At 44.8% G+C, this 21,988-nt stretch overlaps 1 protein-coding gene and 1 pseudogene across 3 annotated transcripts in view; one reads left to right on the forward strand and one right to left on the reverse strand.

The window, feature by feature from the left end:
- Positions 1-5,997, reverse strand: part of Rtn3 (reticulon 3) — a 68,360-nt gene extending 62,363 nt beyond the window's left edge. The window contains exon 1 of one of the 3 annotated variants that reach the window (XM_008834188.3): positions 5,638-5,997. In XM_008834188.3, the coding sequence (XP_008832410.1) occupies positions 5,638-5,767 (130 nt within the window). In that variant the 5' untranslated portion in view covers positions 5,768-5,997. The remainder of the gene's footprint in view (positions 1-5,637) is intronic. The other 2 variants (XM_029564081.1, XM_008834191.3) reach the window with 2 other exon arrangements.
- A 6,772-nt stretch (positions 5,998-12,769) lies between these two features.
- LOC103735079 lies at positions 12,770-13,649 on the forward strand (annotated as a pseudogene).
- The last annotated feature ends 8,339 nt before the right edge of the window (positions 13,650-21,988 follow it).

A 21,988-nucleotide genomic window follows, 5' to 3' on the forward strand; every position in this document is an offset into this window, starting at 1 on the left:
CTCTACCCTCTACCAGGCCCCATCTCCTTTCTTTCTTTCTTTCTTTCTTTCTTTCTTTCTTTCTTTCTTTCTTTTTTTCTTTTTCTTTTCTTTTTTTTTTTTTTTTTGGTTTTTTTGAGACAGGGTCTCCTTGTAGCCCTGGCTGTCCTGGAACTCACTATGTAGACCAGGCTGGCCTCAAACTCCCAAAGATCTGCCTGCCCCTGCCTCCCAAGTGTTAGGATTAAAGGCGTGCGCCACCACGCCTGGCTCAATAAAAATTTTTTAAAAATATTTTATTTTTATTTTATGTGTATAGGTGTATTGTCTGCATGTATGTGAGTGCACCCATGTCGTGCAATGCCTTGGAGTTCAGAAGCGTCAGATTCCCCTGGAGCTAGAGTTAGGATGATTTGTAGCGACGACGTGGGTGCTGGGAATCAAACCTGGGTCATCTGCAAAAGCAGTCAGTGCTCTTAAGCACTGAGCCATCTCTCCAGCCCCCAAAAAAAATTTTTTTAAAATGTGAAAAAACCCCACCCATACACAAAAAACTTTTTTAAAGGCTAGGGAAGGGGCTGGTAGTGATATGCTGAAGAGGCAGAAGCAGGTGGATCTGGAGTTTCAGGCCAGCTTGGGCTACACATTAGCCGGGTGTGGTGGCAGATGCACCAGCACTTGGGAGGCAGAGGCAGGTGGATCTCTGTGAGTTCAAGGCCAGCCTGGTCTACATAGTGAGTTCCAGGACAGCTGGGGCTACAGGAAGACCCTGTCTCAAAAAGAACAACAACAAAAAAAAGGCTAGGGAAGGGCTAGAAGGATGGGTCAGCAGTTAAGAGCAGACTGTACTACTGTAGAGGACAGATGTTCAGGTCTCAGCATCCATGTCAAGTGGCTCACAACCACCTCTAACTCCGGAGGATCCAACACTTCTGGTCTCCATGGACACCTGTACTCACATGTTCTGTTCTTGCAGACCTGGGTTTGAATCCCAGCACCCACATGGCAGCTAACAACTGTCTGTAACTCCAGCTGCAGGGGATCTGACAGCCTCTTCTGTCCTCCTTGGGCATTGCATGGCACGGGTAGACTTACCTACATGTAGGCAATACATGCATACACATAAAATAAAATAAAATAAATCATGTGCCACCATCACAGGCTATTTAAAGCAAAATATTTCCAATTCCCAAAGCTATTCGAGTTAATTTCATAAACAGATAAATGAAATAACAGCCTTCTTTTGACATCATGACTTCCATAAAAGCAGTTTCAAAAAAAAAAAAATCAAAGAGTTGCAATGTTGATAAAATGTAAACTATTAAACATGTTTAAAATCCAGACAGTATATTTAGATTTGATATGTAGAAAGGGCAATTCTCATTCTGAAATAACACTATTACTTCATTCTTTTTCACCTCAACCACAAATGCCTGCCTCTCAAGTTTTCAGTTTCCTTTAGAAGCAGGAACTAGGCAACCTGCCCCTGCGCCCCTCACTACCACCACCACACATTGTGCCATGCTGGACCACAGGGCCTATCACCCACTTCTCCCTGTAAGTAGAAGCTAAGATTTCTAAAACTCATCACTGGACAGGTCAGTCAAGACAAAATTATTTTCTTCAGGAGTTAGGTGATGCCTAGTCCTAATGAAAAGCAAGAGGAGCCTAGGGAGGACACGAAGCTTAAGACTGACAGCAACACTTGCATATTTTTTCAACAACCACAGCAAAACTTTTAGAAGCCATTTGAAATGAGTTAAATTTTTTAAATTCATTTTTAAAAAAATTTTATTTACTATTTTTATGTGTATGTGTGTATTGCCTGCATGTAATGTCATGCAATGCTGGCAGAGGTCAGAAGAGACTGTCAGATCCCCTGGAACTGGAGTTATGGACAGTTGTTAGCTGCCATGTGGGTGCTGGGATTTGAACCCGGGTCTTCTGCAAAGACAGCCAGTGTTCTTAACTGCTGAGCCATCTCTCCAGCCCTAAAATGAGTTAAATTTTAAAATAACAAACTTCATTTTATTTGTATCTTGTCAAAGCTTGAGACATTTCCTCTGAGACAGGGAAGCCTGGTGGAAGACGTTGTAATGAAATGGCGACATCACTGTAGTATCTGTTTTTTTTTTTAAGACAGGCCCATTAGCCTACCCAGGACAGTGAATGCTGTGATTATAGGTGCCACACATACCATCACTGGAGTACCTTTAGATAGACTTTTAGGTTAGAACACTAATTAATTTCATCATGACACTGGCATATAAGGTAGACATGTTTTTTTCTTTTTTTTTTTTAGTCTTTTTGAGACAGGGTCTCCCTGTAGCCCCAGCTGTACTGGAACTCACTATGTAGACCAGGCTGGCCTTGAAGGTACAGGGATCCACCTGCCTCTGCCTCCTGAGTGCCGGGATTAAAGGTGTGCGCCACCACGCCCGGCTCTTTTCTTTTTCTTAAATGGGGTCTCACCATGTAGACCTAGCCTGCCTAGAGCTCACTATGTAGATCAGGCTGGCCTCAAATTCAGAGATTTTGCTTGCCTCTGCCTCCTGAGTGCTGAGATTAAAGCTATGTGGATACCACAACCTGGCCTTAAAAAAAAATTTAAAAATATTGGGGTGGGGGCCAAAACCTGACAAATGAGGACCTTCATCAGCCCACCAAAACAGTATTAATGCTTTTCAGATACTGATACATTGTCGACGGGTAGGAGTTTAAGATAGGGCATCCATTTAGTGTGGTTTTCAGGTGTTCCTTTCCAACTTGTAAACCCGATGATTCATCCAACAAAAACTTACTGAGCAGTTCTGTAGTTACATCAGACAGACACTGTTTTAAGTACCAACTGTGGGTTGGGGGTGTGTCTCTGTGGTGGAGTGTTTGCCACACACTGGTGAGACCCTGGGTTCGAGCTCCAGCACCAAAAAATGAAAACTAAAAACAAAACAGGAAAACAAACCAGTTAAAACCCATTAAATGCCAATAGTGACAAAGTGAGCCAGGTATGGTGGCACACGCCTTTAATCCCAGCACTTGGGAGGCAGAGGCAGGCAGATCTCTGTGAGTTCAAGGCCAGCCTGGTCTACATAGTGAGTTCCAGGACAGCTGGAGCTACAAGGAGATCCTGTCTCAAAAAAAGACACACACACACCCAAAAAAAGACAAAGTGTCTATAAATGGTGAAGAAAAATTCTGCACTAAAAATTTCTGAGGAAAAAAAAAAAGAGGACAAATGTCAAGAAATTTAATGTCAGGAAAATGAAATGCAAGCTCATTTACTCAAAATAACATTTCAAGAGATAAACTTCACAATGTTTGGCAAAATGTCTCATTTTATTATTTTTCCACAGCCAGAAAGAGGAATGCAAAAAATCAGCAAGGTAGGGGGTATGGTAGCTCATGCCTGTAACCCCAGGGCTTGAGAGGCTGAGGTAGGACTGTCACCAATTCAAGGCCAGAGTGAGACCCTGTAATGCCAGTAATAACAACTGTGACAACGTGACATGAGCATATGACAGCAGAATACACAAGCGACACAGAAACATGTGACTGCATTCGTTCTGTCAATTTAGGACTCACTGGGCGGTGCCTAGATTCTCACTTTACAGGTGGTGCACCCTGGGAGCCAATTCTTTCTGAGCAGTGCATTAAAGGAATACAAATGCTGATTCTTGCTAGGTGTAGTGGCTCATACCAGTGGCCCTATGCAGACTGAGGCAGAAGCACCTTCAGTTCAAGGTCAGCTGGGGCTTTGTCTCAAAAAAAAAAAAGTCTCGGAGTGGTTAAGAGCACTGACTGCTCTTGCAGAGGACCTGGGTTTGAGTCCCAGCACCCACTCGGTGGTTAACAACCATTCGTAACTCCAGTTCCAGGGAATCTGATGCCTTCTTCTGACTTCCCGGGGCACTGCACGACACTGGTGCACTCACATACATGCAGGCAATACACTCATACACATAAAATAAAAATAATAAAATATTTTTCAAAAAGTCGCCATTTAATTATAGTTAGGACTAAATTTTTAATTCCCTGTCTGCTAGCTAGAATAATTCAATACTTAAATGTCTCACCTTGTGTTCCTAAAATTTAGATCTACACCAGAAATTTGGAAATGGAGACTAAGGCCAACCAAACAGTAAGCAGTGACGTCATTGAAGCCAAGGGACCATGTTGCTAAGTTATAGGGAAGCTGCTGTTCATCTGGAAGTTAGCCCAGAACACAGAAATTTGGAGGACAAATGCTAGTGTTTTCAACAGAAACAGGGTTCCAAATTTGCTGCCTCATTCCTTTATCTGCCCAAGTTTCCTGTGATGCCGTTTCTACCCAAATAGCATTCACCACACTGGAAAATCCAGCAGGGCACAGCAGCTCTAAGACAGGTGGAAACCCATTGTTAAGGAAACCACTTAGAGAATATATTTAATGCTAAGATCGGGAATATTATGTTCTTCAGAACGACCAATCCAGCAGTGTGCCCATAGAGACGAAAAGCATTCTTCAGTCTCTCGAAATCCTTCCTTTGACAAATCGCATTTTTTTCTTCAAAGACTCAGCCCCTTTAAGAACCACCACCTGCATGTGGTGCATATTTTTTAAGAAGGCATCTGCACTGCAGATCTCCGCACGAGGGGAGCTCGACAGCCAGCTCCCACCAGTAGGCAGACGGGTATACAATAGAAACTAAAGGAAGCCTGCTAGTCTTTTCACAGAGAAGGGAGAAAGAGGGGGATTCGAGCTGCCTCTGCTTTGTCTGAATTTTCTCCTCTCCCCGCCACCCCCTCTACAGTAAACGCTCCCTTTTGTTAAAAGGCTATTAATAATAGCCCATAGAAAACATGAAATCAAAACATGTTGATGGGTTGGCATGACTATTATCTTGTAGAATATAGCCACTGATTGCGTTTCCCCACCCCCACGATGCACCAGTGAAGACCCGGCTGTGCCGCAGACGCAGCCAAGGATCCATCTTGGACCATCAGCAGGTCCCTTCCCAAATCTTCCGGAGCTATTCTCATCCCGCCTCCCCTACACCTCAGAGCCTCAGGAAAACCAACGCAGTAAAGAAATAAGCTACCAATTCTTTTTATTCAATTTTCTGACCTTCCCCAAGGGTAAAGAAAAAAACATTTTTTGGGGGGGAGACTAAACCAGTCACGTCCAATTCTGTCAACACCTGTTTGCAAACCTCCACTGCAACGCCTTCCACCACCTCCCGCTTTCAACATCCTAACCGGATCCTCTCACCAACGAACCGCCTGTCACAATCCTCTCCTGCTCGCTAATCCTCCACTAAGTCCCCCCCCACGGGTGGCTCGGGCGGGCTCTCCTGCCTCCCCCAGCGCCTCCCTCCCGGGCAAGCAGCCCTCCTCCCGGGATCCCGCCGCCGGGCCTCCCTACTCGCCGGGTCTCGGACCAACGCCCACTCTCCGGGCGCCCTCCCCGCCCCCACCCCGTTTTGCCCTCACCCCGTTATTTCTTGAGTTCCCGCACGGCCCGTCGCTCCCCTCCCCCTTCGCCCGTTTCCCCAGCGCCCGAACGGGGACCAAGGCAGGTGGCCCGCCCGCCCCCGGCCCTCCGCGCCCCCTAGGCCGGAGCCCCCAAGGCCCGACCCCTAAGCGCGCGCCCAAGCCCAGGCCCGCGCACCCCGTGCTCACCCGCACACGAGGAGCCGCAGCTCTTTGCCCCCAGGGCGGGGCAGCTCCCGCCGGCGGGCGCCGACGACTCGACCCCGGAGGACGACGAGGAGACGGACGGGAACTGAGTGGCCGCCGACGACTCCGCCATGGCTGTGCGAGAGAGGGCGGGAGACGCGAGAAGAGAGCCGAGGGGCGGGAGAGTGGGAGTGACACGGATCAACCCCGCAGCTCGCTGTCCGGAGTCGCCTTCCGACAGACTGACAGACTCCGCCAAGAGCGGCCGGGAGGAAGGCGAGCACGCATGCGCACGGGGAGCCCGAGCCCGCGAGGTGCGGGTGGGCGGTGGCCGCGGAGGCGCTCAGCGACACAGTGCGCAGGCGCAAGAGCTGTCCCTCTGCGCTCCCCTCGGCGAGGCGAGCCCCTGGTGGGAGGGGGAGGAAACCTGACGTAAGGGGCGTGGCCAAGCAGCCAGCCCCGAACGCCTCTGCAGCCCTGGGAGTAGCCTTGTTTGTTCATGGGTCTTGGTGCGACTGTCTTCTCGTTGTCCGGTTATATATTTTTAACGATCGAGGTTTCTTTGTGCTTCCATAAGCTGCAAATAATTTTTGCTCACAGATTCTAGAGTTGATGTCTTTTGTGTCGGGTGCTTTCCCGCCTGTGACTCCGCCCCTCCAAAAAAGTGTAGACCACAGTGTAGACAGGCCCCACCGTGTAACGTGCTTTATGAATTTATCTGCATGTGTTGTGATATCGCCTCACCGTGTGGCAGACATGGCACGGTCCCGCGTCTGGTAGGTGGAGGAAGATGCTCAACAGAGTGGGAAACTATTACTCATTCCAATCACATTGTAATGCAGACGCGGAATTTGCAGCATATTTTGGTCTTGTTATTCTTCCCAAAGAGGGCTCCACCTTAGGTGTTAAGGTTGTCTGCCTCAGAATAGGTTCTGATATAGAGAAGATATATTTTGGAAGGCAAAAATAAGCTGAGCTGAGCTGCTAAGGAAAGTAAAACCAGATCACATCTTGGTTGTGAGTCTAGGAAGGATAAAATGAGGCACAAATGCACATAATTGAATTTTACTCATGTCCTAAGATGGATTCTTAGAGGAAAACGTATTTGAAACAAGACATCAAGTATTTGTTGAATTTTGTTCATTTTTGCCTCTGGGTAGGCTTGCTAAACTCAAAGTACCCCCTACATCTGGTCATAACAATTGAAAGGTGCATAATCCTTTTTAAAAAGGGAATACATCTTCGAAATGACAAAAATCAAAGACTGTGGGATTTCATATTACCAAAGCGGCAGTCGATGACCCAAAGTGCAATAGCAGGTTCAGCAAATCCTATAAAGATGCAAACTCATGAAGGGGCAGGCAGGCAGGCTGCGGCAGAGAGGAAAAGCTATCTGGCCAGTGGAAATCTAGAACAAACTGTGGCCTTCATCTGCCCTTGACAGTTTTGAAGGTTGAATAAAGAAAAAATAACATCCTGGCTCTTGCAATGCTCTGAAAAAGGCAGAGAATATTTCCCAAAATAACTTTGTGGAAACTATCTTATTCTGGCACTCAACAGCATCAGTTGATAATGCAGCAAACTGTCCCTTAGTGGCAAAGGGAAATATAAACCAGTGTGATAACCAAATTAGTTATTTTTGGTCAATACCTAAGGTTTTTTTCCTCTCTTTCTTTTTCTTTTCCTTCCTTCCTTCCTTCCTTCCTTCCTCCTTCCTTCTTTCTTTTCTTTTCTTTTTTCTTTTCACAGGGACTCACTATGTGGCACCTTTCTGGCCTGGAACTCACTTATAAACCAGGTTGACCTCAAATTCACAGAGATCCACCTTCTTCTGCCTCTTGGGTGCTGGAATTAAAGGCTTATGACACCATGGGGGCCCCTAAGTATTTTTCTTAAAGTCTATGTCATAGCTAGATTTGGTAGCATATGCTTGTAATCCTAGCACTTAGGAAGTTGAAGCAGAAGGATCAGGAGTCTGAGGCCAGCCTGTTCATACTGACACCCCGACTCAGAAAGAAAAAACAATAAATTAAAAACAGTGCTTTTACCTGCTGGCTAAGTGTGCTGGATAGCTTTAGTGTCAACTTGACACACTTGGGTTGAGGGAGCCTCAGTTGGGGGATTGCCTCTATTGGACTGGCCTGTGGCCATGTCTGAGGGGCATCTTCCTGATGAGTGATATGGGAGGGCCCAGTCCACTGTGGGTGGTGCCACCCATGGGCAGATGGGCCTGTGTTGCATAAGAAAGCAGGCTGAGCAGGGGCCAGGGGAGCAAGCCAGTAAGCAGTGTTCCTCCATGGCCTGTGCTCCAGCTCCTGCCTCCAGGTTCCTGCCCTGAGTTCCTACCTTGGGCTCCCTGATAACTATGACCCAGGAGACGTAGGATAAATAAATCTTTTCCTCTCCAAGTTGGTAGTGGTCAGAGTATTTTGTCTCAGCAATGAAGAATCAAACTAGGATACCACTTAAAGCTAGGTGTGGTGGTACACACCTTTAATCCCAGCACTGGGAGGCAGAGGCATGGAATCTGAGTTCAAGGCCAGTCTGATCAACACAGCTAGTGAGTTTCAGGCTACGCAGGGATAGGACGTTTCAAGGAAAAAAAAATAGCCTATACTAACAGTCAATGGCATGGAAATCAGGTCAAGAGCCCACACCCTAGAAGGTAAGATGTTGGAGTGGGGTAAGCAATGGTCCCCCAAAACACCAACTTGGGGAAGCTGGGGACACATACAGGAAAGCAGAGTTCCTCCATGGCCTGTGCTCCAGCTCCTGCCTCCAGGTTCCTGCCCTGAGTTCCTACCTTGGGCTCCCGGATGAACTGCGACCTGGGAGATGTAAGCTGAATAAACCCTTTCCTCCCTAAGTTGGTAGTGGTCAGAGTGTTTTGTCACAGCAATGAAGAAATAAACTAGAACACTAAGGAAATGAATAATAGTGGTATATCACAACACCTGCTAGAAACTAGAGGCCCTGGCTGGGAAAGAAGCCTGTTTCCCTGATATCTAGAAGCATAGACTGCGTGTGTGTGTGTGTGTGAACTTTTTGTGGTCCAGTGAGACGACTCTGGGTAAAGGCACTTGCTGCCAAGCCCTGGAACCCACATGATGGACAGAGAGAACCAACTCCCTGAAAGTTTTCCTTTGATGTCTACACATGCCCTGTGGTATGCTCAGGTGCATACACACACACACACACACACACACACACACACATAAATAGGAAGAAAAAAGAAAGGAAAACTTTGTGCTGGGTCTAGCTCCCAAGGCTTCTGTTTGTGTTTTCTCATGCTTGTTATAGCAGTCAACATCCCCGAGACTGATTCTTCCTTGGGCTGTTTGTGTGTTTGTACATATGACTTGTTCATGAATATTTACTGATCACCTGTTCTGTGTATGCTATGGTTCTGGGAACTTGAGAGGGACCCCAAAATCTAACATGTTTGTCTTGTCTTTGGGGACTTCGCAATCTAACTTCCAGCATAGAATATATATAGTTGGCCAGGCGTGGTGGTGCATGCCTTTAATCCCAATACTTGGGAGGCAGAGGCAGGTAGATCTCTGTGAGTTCAAGGCTAGCCTGGTCTACATAGCAAGTTCCAGGCTAGCTGGGACTACAGGGAGGCCCTGTCTCAAAAAGATAAAAAAATAAATAAATGAATAAAAATAAATTTAAATAACACAAATTGAATAATAATTCAAACTAACCCAGACAACATGCAACTATAGTGCTTTGATTAGATGGTAGCAAACTTTATGAAATTTATTTATTTATGTACATGAGTGTTACCTGCAAGTATGTAACTGCACCCATGTCATGCAATGTCCACAGAGGCCAGAAGAGGGCATCAGATCCCCTGGAACTGTGCCATGTGGGTGCTGGGAATTGAACCTGGGTCCTCTTTTATAGGAGTCACTGCTCTTAACCACTGAGCCATCTCTTCAACCCCAAATATTTTTTTAAATATTATTTTTCTTTTATGTGTACGAGTGTATTGCCTGCATGTATGTTAGTGCACCCGTGTCATGCAATGCTGCAGAGGTCAGAAGAGGTTCAGCCCCAAATTTTATGAATTTAAAAGAGTGAAGGAGCTAGGCCTGGGGTGCATGCCTTTAGTCCCAGAACTTGGGAGGCAGAGGCAGGTGCATCTCTGTGAAATCGAGGCCAGCCTGGCCTACATAGTAAGTTTCAGGCCAGCTGGAGCTCAGGGAGATCATGCCTCAAAAAAGATGAAAAAAAAAAAAAAACCCCAAAAAAACTCTAAAATAATACTAACAGTAAAAAAGGGGGAGACTGATGATGTAGTCCAGTGGTAAAAAGCTTGCCTAAAATGTGCAAGGCTTTGAGTTTCATCCCCAGCAGACACACACACACATACACACACACACACACACACAAAGCCTGGCGTGGTGGTGCACATCTTTAATCCTAGCACTTGGGAGGCAGAGGCAGTTGTATCTGTGAGTTTGAGGACACTCTGATCTACACAGCCAGATGGGGCTACAGGGAGATGCTGTCTCAAAAAGCAAAAAACAAAAACCATAACAAAAGAGGAAGCATCCACTATTAGAGTGCTGGCTTGGGAAGGTTTTGTATAGAAGTTCAAAGCTAGTTTAGAGCTGTAAGGAGGTTGTTATACACAGAGAAGGATGGTTTGAAGCAAACACAGAATATCAGGCACCCTTTCGGCCAGACAAGCCACATAAACAGTACCACTTCCTCCCAGTGCAGCCCACCTTCAGCTCCATGCTCAGAGGGGTGTGACCTAGATTTGATCTCCTGTTTGCCCCCTCCTCCACAGGCTGCCATGGTGCAACACACAAGTGTTTCAGGCGTTGGTTAGACCAGGTTAGTAGAGCCAAGGACTTGAATGAGACAGAAGCAAGAAGTGAGGACTGGATACAAAATGGGCAAGATATTTTAGGATCAGGGAAGTAGTAATATTACACTGCAAAATTGAAATGTTGGGCCGGGCGTGGTGGCACTCACCTTTAATCTCAGGACTTGGGAAGCAGAGGCACGTGGATCTCTGTGAGTTTTTGGCCAGCCTGGTCTACATAGTGAGACCCTGTCTGGAAAAAAAAAGAAAACCAAAACAACAAAAAGAATGGAGATATTGGATATTGAGGACTAGGGAATTCAGGCCAGTGATGGAGTGCTCAATTAATATGCCCAAGGCCTTGACTTAATCCCCAGCACCACAGAGTGAGGGGAAGGGTTTGAGGTATTATCTTCAAGCTAATGGGAATTTGGCTGAAGTTTTCAGGCAGAGAATGGCTCAGGAGATTGTTATTATTATCTCATCATTGCTATAGTGTGTATCAAACCTAGCGCTTCATGCATGTTAGGCAAGTGTTCTGCAGTTCAGCAGTTGAACCATGTCTCCAGCACTCTGGCTCTTTTTTTTTTTTTTTTTTTTTTTGGTCTTTTTGAGACAGGGTCTCCTTGTAGCCCCAGCTGTCCTGGATTCACTATGTAGACCAGGCTGGCCTTGAACTCACAAAGATCCGCCTGCCTCTGCCTCCCAAGTGCTAGGATTAAAGGCGTGCACCACCATGCCCGGCTCAGCCTTGCTCATTTTTGAGACAAGGTCTTCCTATGAAGCCCAAGCTGGTCTTGGACTCTTCCATCCTCTCTGACTCCCAGTTGGTGGAAATACAGGCACACACCAGCATGTGCACATCACATGATAATTTTTGATAATTCTTTCTCTTTTGAAGCGGGGTCTCACGTATCAAGGCTAGTGACAAACTCACTATGTAGCCAAAGAAGACTTTGAACTCCTGATGCTCCTGCCTCCACCTCCCCAGCACTGGGGTTTTGGGCACATGCTAACACAGTCTGTGCTGTTGGGACTGAACACAAGGCTTCAGGAATACTAGGCAAGCATTTTGCCAACTAAGCCACATCCCAGTCCTGATAATTCTTTTTTGGTATTTGTTTTGAGGCAATATTTGTACATCTCTCAAGGGCACATTATAGGAATGCAATACATGTATACAACGTGCAATGTATTGTGATCCAATTAAAGTAATAAGTACATCCATCTCCCCAAACATGAATCATTTTTATGTGTTGGAAATTTCGCACTTTTCTATTTATTTTGTAATATATCATAGGCTGTTCTTTTTGAGACAGGGTTTCCAGTCTAGCCCCAGCTGTCCTGGTCTTGCTATGTAGACTAGGCTGGCCTCAAACTCATAGAGCTCTGCCTGCTTTTGCCTCCCAAGTGCTGGAATTAAACACATGTGCCACCACACCTGGCATCATAGGCTGTTTTAACTAATAGTTACTCTACAGAAAACGAGGACTAATTCCTTCTCTCTGGCTGTGTTTTGGTGCTTCTTATCCTTCCAGGAAGACATAATTGTCTACCCAAAGCACAATTCCATCAAAGTCCAATGTGGGGACCCAGTAAGTTTATTGGGTTTACTTATGGAGCATCAGTGATGGGCTACTTACAGGAGAGTGGGTGACCCCAAAGCAGCTGTTGCTAAATATAATAAGAGAAATAATAAAACAGTTGGGGTTACTCCAGGAAAGAAAAACTGACACATAATTCCCTTCAGACAATGCAGTTTATGAGGAGAGAGGGCCCTGAGGCCATCACTGGGCCTCCAGGTGAGAGGGAGAACACTAGACAGAAAATAGTACAACATATGTGAGAGTCAGACATGATGGGGCCTTAAAGGGAAGGAATGGCTCCCCTTTAAAACCTGGAGAGGAGCTTCATTAAGGGTGAGAGTAAGGTCTGGAGAGATGGCTCAGCAGTTAAGAGCACTGGCTGCTCTTTCAGAGGACCCTAGTTTGTTTCCCAGCACCCACATGGTGGCTAACAACCTTGGTAACTCCAGTTTCAGGGGAGCCAATGCCCTCTTCTGGCCTCCATGGATACTGCATGCACATGGTACACTTACATACATGCAGGCAAAATATACACATAAAATTAAAATGTAGAAAAGTGAGAATAGGGGCTTGGAGCTCCTCAAGTCAGGTGGGATTGGAGAGGCCGTGCCTCAGGGTTGCTGCACCGCCCACTCATCAGCTGTGTGGGGGTGGCTCTGATGCAGCAGCAGGCCCCAACACTGGAACCTCCGAGGAATTTAAGATTTCATTCATGTGTATGGCATAGAAGATGAATTCTTCCTCCACCACCATAAATGAAGAGCCTGACGCTTTATCGGTAGTTAACCAGCTTCGGGATTTAGCAGCAGATCCATTAAATAGAAGAGCCATAGTCCAGGATCAAGGATGTCTGCCCGGCCTTATGTTATCTGTGGACCATCCCACCCCCCTGCTGTCCACTCAGCTTTGCTTGCTCTCCAATATTTGGCAGAATATCGTGCAAACAGAGGAAAGATGAAAGGAGAACTGGGTATGATGCTAAGCTTGCAGAAGACTACACCACCAGGAGAAACAAAACTTCTGGCCTCTGAAATCTATGACATTCTTCAGTCCTCCAGTATGGCCGTATGGCCGATGGTGATAGTTTTAATGAAGTGAATTCACATCGAAGGAAAGCTCAGTTTTTTCTGGGAACTACGATGCACATAGATGGTCTTGATGATACGTCTCGGAGAAATCTATGTGAAGAGGGTTTGCTAAAAATTAAATGTGTTATTAGCTTTACTTTTCAAATGGCTGTTCAAAGATGCGTGGTGTGAATCCGTTCAGATTTGAAAGCAGAGGCTTTGGCATCAGCAATAGCATCAACCAAGGCCATGAGAACTCAGCAAGTTGTGAGAAGTGAAAGCGGGGAAGAGATGCTGGTTCCGTTCTGAGATACTTCTGTGGAAGTAGAAGGAAACACGGAGCTGCCAGACTACCTGCCTGAGGACGGGAGTCCCACAAAAGAACAGGACAAGGCAGTGTCCCGGGTTGGCTGGCACCCAGAGGGCGGAGCTAGCTGGCTGAGCTTCAACTTCAACTTCAGTCTGGGGCTCAAGGACTGTGCAAACAAACAAGGGGCCAGCTTGCCATTGTTGTGGTGGACTGTCAAGTGCAATTTGCAATAAGTTATCATGAAAAGTTTCTAGATTACATGACTGCATATGCTGCATTTTACATTTTATTGGACACTTTATCTCACTGAATGGTAAACAGTACAGAGACTACAGCTGGAATTTGTTTATGAAGTATTTTGGTATCGTTTTCCTTTGCTTAATTGCCTCATGTTTTTGAAAAATATGGGTCCATAGTTAAAACCAAACATATATGTAGCTTTATAGTCTATTTTACATGAAGCATGTGATTAGGAAAATGTATCTGCTCAAGCCTTAGGATCTTTCTGAAGAGAAGTTGTGCATAGCTCAAGTTGTGCATGAATTGCTGAATATTTTTGTCAGCTTTTCTTCATGAACGATACATGGCGCGTGCTTTGGTACTCTTCACTGAAATTGAAACATTAGCCCCCTCTGTGCCTTTTTTTATTTTGTCAACCATGTTTATAGAAAGGACATTACTAATGGCATTTTGCAAATTGAAATATATTCATTTGAATATAGCAGTCCCTTAAAAACACGTTACAAAAAATCTTTGCAATCTTATTTGCTATAATTTTACTAAGGTTAACATAAAATCAGTTAGGAAGAAGGAAACATAGTAGCAAAGTGCTTTTGGAAATATTTCATTGTGACCAAATGTGGCTCTAGTTGACTACTGTTCACGATGGTTTATATCAGCTCTTGAGAATTAAGTCCACCGTGTTACTTCGAGCTACTGCAAGTGGTCTCTCAGCCTTACTTACCCTGTGATGACATACTGTCCTGCTAGAGGGAAATAATAGTACAGAACTGACAAACTTGAAAGAAGAAAACAAAAATTCAATGCCTACAATGCCGTAGTGCCACTTTGGTGGAGTCTAACTTCAAACATGAGCTTCCTGGCAGAAGCCTCTTCAGTAGCTGTTCTTTTATTGCCTTTTGTGTGGTGTCCTAGTTTGTTTCTCCATTGCTGTGACAAAACACTCTGACCACTACCAACGTGGGGAGGAAAGGGTTTATTCAGCTTACATCTCCCAGGTCGCAGTTCATCCGGGAGCCCAAGGTAGGAACTCAGGGCAGGAACCTGGAGGCAGGAGCTGGAGCACAGGCCATGGAGGAATGCTGCTTACTGGCTTGCTCTCCTGACCCCTGCTCAGCCTGCTTTCTTATGCAACACAGGCCCACCTGCCCAGGGGTGGCACCACCCACAGTGGGCTGGGCCCTCCCACATCACTCATCAAGAAGATGCCCCTCAGACATGGCCACAGGCCAGTCCAATAGAGGAAATCCCCCAGTTGAGGCTCCCTCAACCCAGGTGTGTCAAGTTGACACTAAAGCTGTCCAGCACATGTGGTTATTATACAAATGCTGCAGTCACACTGAATGAAAAAGGACCCCCAATTAATGCTCATAAAGAAATGAAGCCAGCATTGGTCCCGTAATCTTATTTCTCACATCTAGCCAGAAAAAAATGGACTTCAGTGAAGGTAAGATACATAAATATATACACATATATATGGGTGATTTTTTTTTAAGATAAAAACTAATTATATGTATGTAATGTTTTCTTAATGTTCTAAAATATGTGGCAACTAATATTTTCTTTTTGGAAATCCAGCTAAATTTGATTTAATGTAAACATGGTTAAAAACTAACAGGAAGGAACTGAATTTTATTTCGTTACCACATAGAGCTGCTATTTTGTTACTTGGTGAATGTGAAGCGAAAATTGGACCTCAGAAAATTTCTTTGCATTTTTGTTGATTCTCTTTTAGAGAAATTTCAAAGCATCCAGTGTCACTGAAGAAAAATAATTGTAAAAATACCATCACCAAGAAGGATTTTAAGTTAATACATTGTGACTTTGGGGAGGGAGAGGTATTGAAGGCATTTAGAACAATTATTTTTCCATGTGTCTGGTCTCTGTTTCAAGCGACACACAAACAGAAAGTGCAGGTTTCCAGGGCCCAGTGCTTTAATGCATACTGCCACTTGCTGCCGGAACCAGATGTACTGAAGAAGAAAACAAAAACACCTCCTTTCTATAGCCATTAAAGAAAAGTTTACTTTAAAAAAAAAAAGTGAGAATAAGAGATAGGGACGGAGAGACAGGTTGGGGGGTGGAAAGAGTTCATGAGAGGGATGGTGGCGGGTGGACAGAAAAGTCTTTTCAGAGAAGTTCCCAGAGTAATTTCCTGGAAAAAGGAAAATATGTGACTCATAAGTTGTGGGGAGGGGGCTAGTGGAAGTTTCCCACCATGTGAATTAGGTCAACATAAGGTCCATACAAAGAGCACAAACAAGCCAGGTACCATAAATTAGGAACTGTCAAGTCACAGCACAGATTGCATCTTAACGCTCCATCACAAGAAGAGATGCAAGGAGGTGTGGCCTGATGTCTTCAGGCTGCGGGATCTGGCCTTTTAGGAGTGACCACTGTCTTAAAGTGTCAGGCCCATGTTCTAGTGGTTGTGTGCAGGAGGGATTGGCTGAAGTCCCGGGTGAGGGTCCAGTGATCTTTCTACCTCCTCCTGTGAGGGAACCTCAACAAGTCCAATCTTGGGTGGTCCCTTGCTCTGATGATATTGGTGACTGTTATGCTCAGAGGATAGTGCTATACATTATTTAACTACTTCTTCACATCCTCTCTCCCCCTTGCCCTTTTCAGTCTCTAGCAACTAATCCACTCTATTTCTCTGTGAAATTGACTTTAATTTCCATGAGTATGTGGTAGGGCTGGTGAGATGGCTCAGTGGGTAAAGCTGATTTGATCCCCAGAGCCTACATAAAGGTGGAAGAAAGAACTAACTCAGAAAATTGTCCTCTGGCCTCCACATGCATGCCATGGCTTGCTCACACACATGTACAAAGAATAAAATTTTTTTTCATTTTTCTTATGTGTATGATTGTTTGCCTATATGTATATATGTGTGCATGTATGTACACCACATGTATGCCTGGGACCCAACAAGGCCAGAAAAGGGTGTTTGGTTCCCTGGAAACTGGAGTTATAGATGATTGCGGGTGCTGGAAACTGGATTCAGATCTGCTGCTAGAACAAGTGCTCTTAACCACAGAGCCGTCTCTCCAGCCCCAGTTCTTTCTTTTTAAGGGATCTTCACATAGTTTCCATCACAGTTGCACCAAGTTGCATTTCTACCAAATAGTTCCATGTTCATTTCTTTTTCTTTTTCCTTTTTTTCTAGTACTGGGGGTTAAACTCAGGGCCTCTCACATGCTAGGCAGGCACTCTACCACTGAACTATTTCCTTAGCCTTTTTTAATTTCATTTTTTTTTGTTGGTTTGCTTTGAGATGGAGTCTTATTGTGTTGCTCAGGCTGACCTTGAACTTGCAATCCTCCTGCCTCAGCCTCTTGATTTGCAGAGATTATGGGTCTGCCTCACCAGGCCAGGATATTTTTGTCTTTTTGATATAGCCATTCTGAAATGAGATGACATCATTGTGGTTTTAATTTGCATTTCCCTGATGACTGGTGGTTTTGAGCATCTTTTCATTTACTTGTTAGCCATTTGTTTATGTTCCTCTGAGAAACATCTTTTAAGGTCTGTAGCATGTTTTTGTTGGTGTTTTGTGTCTTTTTAAGAACTATTATTATTAGCCTGGCCTGGTGGCGCACACCTTTAATCCCAGCACTCGGGAGGCAGAGACAGGCTGAGAGTTTGAGGTCAGCCTGGTCTATAGTGAGTTCCAGGCCAGCTGGGGCTACAGGGAGACCCTGTCTCAAAAAGACCAAGCCCCAGCTAGCCCCAGCTGGCCTAGAACTCACTATGTAGACCAGGTTGGCCCCAATCTCATAGAGATCTGCCTGCCTCTGCCTCCCAAGTGCTGGGAGTAAAGGTATGTGCCACCACACCTTTTATTTTTAATTATATGTATGGGTATGTGTCTGTGTGTATGTGGGATCCCTCAGAGACCGAAGTTGGATCCCCTGGAGTTAGAGTTACTGGGATTTGCGAGTTGCCTGATGTGGGTGCTGAGATCCAAATTTGGGTCTTCTGGGAGACAAGTATTTGTTCTTAACTAACTCCTGAGCTATATGTCTACCCTGTTTCATTTTTTGTTGTTTTTGTTTGTTAGTTAGTTTTTTGGGACAGAGTCTCCCTGTAGCCCTGGCTGGCCTGGAACTTGCCATGTAGACCAGGCTGGCTTTGATCTCACAGAGATCCGTCTGCCTCTGCCTCCCAAGTGTGGTACTAAAGGGGTGCGCCACCACGCCCGACTATGTTTCATGTTTTTGAGATAGCATCTCAAACTGTAGACTATGTCTCAAACTCAAGCAATCTGCCTGCCTTTTAGGTATTTTATTTTGAGACAGGGGCTGGCCTAAAACTATCTAACAGAACTATCTTGAACTTCTGACACCTTCCCCCCATCTCTACCTTCCAATTACTGGGATTACAGGTGTGGGCCACCACTCCTGGTTTATGTCATATTGGGTATTGAACCCAGGACTTTGTGCATGCTAGGCAAGCACTCCTTGGCAGCCATATGCCCAGCCCCTAGCTCATGTTTTAAATTGGATTGTTAGGGTGAGATGTTCAGTATTTTAAATTCCTTATCTTAATCCATTGTTGAATGAATTGTTTGCAACTTTTCTCTCTGTCTGTATGTTGTCTCTAAGCTCTGTTTATAGTTTCCTTTTCTGTGTAAAAGTCATAAGTGCTCCTTATGTTAATAGGATCCTATTTCTTATTATTAGTTTGGTTTTTTGAGACAGGGTCTCCCTGTAGGCTCCAGCTGACCTGGAACTCGATATGTAGACCAGCCTGGCCTCAAAACTCACGGAGATCCGCCTGTCTCTGCCTCCCAAGTGCTGGGATTAAAGGTGTGCGCCACCACACCCAGCTTTATTTATTATTTATTTATTTTATTTTTCTGGTCTTTTTGAGACAGGGTCTCCCTGTAGCTCCAGCTGCCTGGAACTCACTCTGTAGACCAGGCTGGCCTCGAACTCACAGAAATCCGCCTGCCTCTGCCTCCCAAGTGCTGGGATTAAAGGTGTGCGCCACCATGCCTGGCTTATTTATTATTTTTTAAAATATTTTATTTATCTATTTATTTATTATTTTTATGTGTATGAGTGTATTGCCTGTATGTATGATCTCCCACAGAGGTCAGAAGAGGTCTTCAGATCCTCCTGGAACTGGAGTTAAGGATGGTTTGTAGCCTCCAAGTGGGTGCTGGGAATCGAAACCGGGTCTTCTGCAAGAGCAGTCAGTGCTCTTAACCACTGAGCCATCTCTCCAGCTCTTATTTATTTTTTACTTTTGTCTTCTTTGTCTTTGTAATCCTATCCCCAAACAGTGCACTCCAGCATCTGGCATTTTCCCTTGCTTTCTTGTAGCAGGCTCTCTTTTTCTTTTCTTTCTTTTAGATAGGCTCTCCCTCTTTAGCCCAGCAGGACATGGAACTCATGGTATACTCCAGGCTGGCTCTGAACTCATGGCAGTTTCTTGACTCAGCCTCCCGAGTATTGAGATCACAGGCAGGAGCCACCACACCCAGCTTCTTGTAGTAATTTCAGCTTCAGGTTTACCTTCAGGTCCTTGAGCCACGCTGAGTAGATTCCTTGTGCGTTGAGGGAAGAGCTGGTATCTTTCTGCACAGGTGTGTTCAGCTTTCTCGCCGTTTGTAGCGGAACCTGGCACAGGCATCTCTGGAGAGCTCTGCTGAGCACTCTCACTACACCAGGCCTCTTCCACTGCCCTGTCTGTCTTCATGGGACCGGCATTTCACAGATAGGTTCTCATCTCATTTTCTTTCCTCCCTCTGTTGGGGATTGAACCTAGGGCCTTGGACAGGCTGAACATGAGCTCTATTACTGAGCTATACATGCCTGGCCCTTTCCCATTTTTCCCCTTGAATTACGGAAGAAAAATACTTAAAACATTTGAATTGGCTAGGCATGTATCCCAATAGTAGGGTGAATGCTTAGCAAAAATAAATTTTAAAAATTTGAGCAAAAAAAAATTTTAAAAATTTGAGGCCAAGCATTGTGGTGCATATAAATATCCCCAGAACTTGGTAGGAGAGGCAGGAGGATTTTGAATTCAAGGCCAACCTTGGCTACACAGGTCATCTGAAAATACATAAAACAAAATACTGCATTCACATGTCCTTCATATGTATGCATACATGCACATATATAATCAAAAGTGTATAGAGGGCTGCAGTGTGGCTCAGTGGTATAGCAAGTCCTGGATTTGATCCCGGCACTGAAGGAAAAAGTATACACACAACTATGAGCTGCTTAGTGGCAGGGATGCACTCAGAGAACTGAATCATTAGGCAGTTTAATTCTTGTGGGAACATGGAGCACGGTTTCAGAAACCTCTGTGGGATTGCCCGTATGACTCCTGATGCAATCAGACTTTGCTAAACACAAGATGTAAGAAATGGCTTCCAGTGTAACATGTACCCTTGCTTCTGTCTTATAAGTAGAAACAGCAGACGCTGAAAGAGCATTAAAATATAGTGTAGTAAAGACACGAACCAATAACACAGCATTTATCATTACAGAGTATTATTAACTACACATGTGCAATACTTTCACAGACCTGGAAGCCCTTAGGTGTGTTTACATCAGCTCAAGCACATGAGTGATTTGACTTGTGCTACAAAGTTAGGAAGGACACTCACATCACCAGGTGAAAGGAATTTTTCAGCTCCATTATAATCTTCTGGGATCACTGTTGCATAGTCAGTCTGTTGTTGGCTGAAAAGTCATTCTGTGGTACATGACTACTGGAAAGTTTTATCACTAACCTCTTCCATGTAAGTAGCTACAGTTAGGCAACCATGGCTAAAATCTTCTGGTGTAAAAATAAATTTAAAAAATTTGAGGCCAGGGACTGGAGAGATGGCTCAGCAGTTAAGAACACTGGCTGTTCTTGCAGCAGACCCGGGTTCGAATCCCAACACCCACATGGCAGCTAACAACTGTTCATATCTCCAGTCCCAGGGGATCCGACAGCCTCTTCTGACCTCCGTGAGCATTGCATGACATGGGTGCACTTACCTACATGCAGGCAATACATGCATACACATAAAATAAAAATAATAAGCCGGGTGTGGTGGCGCATGTCTTTAATCCCAGCACTCCGGAGGCAGAGGCAGGAGGATCTCTGTGAGTTCAAAGCCAGCCTGGTCTACATAATGAATTCCAGGAGAGTTGGGGCTACAGGGAGACCCTGTCTGAAAAAGACCAAAATAAATAAATAAATAAGAAAGAAAGAAAGAAAGAAAGGTAGTGTATACAAATATCTACAAAGGTCAATGTAGCAAATCTATATCATCCACTTTTTTTCCCTCCCTCCCTCCATTCCTCCCTCCCTCTCTCCCTCCTTTCTTTCTTCTTTCTTTTTATTCAGAGACTAATTCAATTTTCTAGCACCCCATGAAATAGAGTTGACTATTTTCACCCTATTTGATAGACAAGCAAATTAAGGTGCCCATATTTATTTATTTGTTTATTTATTTGTTATTTTGTGGTGCTGGTGCTTGGGAATCAAACCTGTCATCCTACATGTGAAGCATGTGCTCTACCACTAAGCAAATCTCCAGTCCAGACAGGCTTTGTGTGTGTGTGTGTATGTGTGGGGTGATGCTTCAAGCATGCTAGATAAGTGCATTAAGTGCATTAAGCTTCACCCAGCAGCCCCCTCTCAGTGGGTATTTAAGTGGTTTCCAGGGATGGAAGTCTATCTTGTTCAAACTGATCCTGTAAGTGGGTGCTAAGAGGTCAAACTGTGTCACAGGGAATGACACTTCTTGGCTGTTTACCCTACAAGTCTAGGAGTCTTTGGAAGACAGGAATGTGTCCTGTGCAGCATTACTGCCTAGCACAGTGCTTGAAACACAACAAATGTCCTATTTTGGGGAAGCTTTGGAAACTGAGTTACAGTGCTCATTGAAGAAAACAATTTTGCTGTCTTTATGCTTCATAAAATACATGATTATCTTGATGACTTTGTTTTGCTTTTTTAGGATGAATATGATCACCAGTATTTGAGGACTAACGATATTATCAGTCATCAGTGGCAAACACTTCTCATTTAACCTAAAACTCTGTGGGTATTATGATTATTTTGTAGCTGATGAAACAGGCTCAGTGAGGTTGATTTACTCACCCAATTTTGCATGGCTAGTGAGCATCAGAGACAAGATTTAATGTCAATCATTCTGGCCTCCAATCCAGTGGCCTGAATCACTCAAAAGTGTCTGACACCTTCTAGAAAACCACAAGGAAAGCTTAAGCTTTCATGCCATGTGACTCGGTTTAATGTGAGAAGCCCAGCGGCAGGCTGTGTCAATGTTTAGTATTTTGAACTTCTGCTGTTTTGATGACCT

This window comes from Nannospalax galili, unplaced genomic scaffold (genome assembly GCF_000622305.1).
Source record: "Nannospalax galili isolate Female #2095 unplaced genomic scaffold, S.galili_v1.0 scaffold1677, whole genome shotgun sequence".
NCBI classification, from domain to species: Eukaryota; Metazoa; Chordata; class Mammalia; order Rodentia; family Spalacidae; genus Nannospalax; species Nannospalax galili.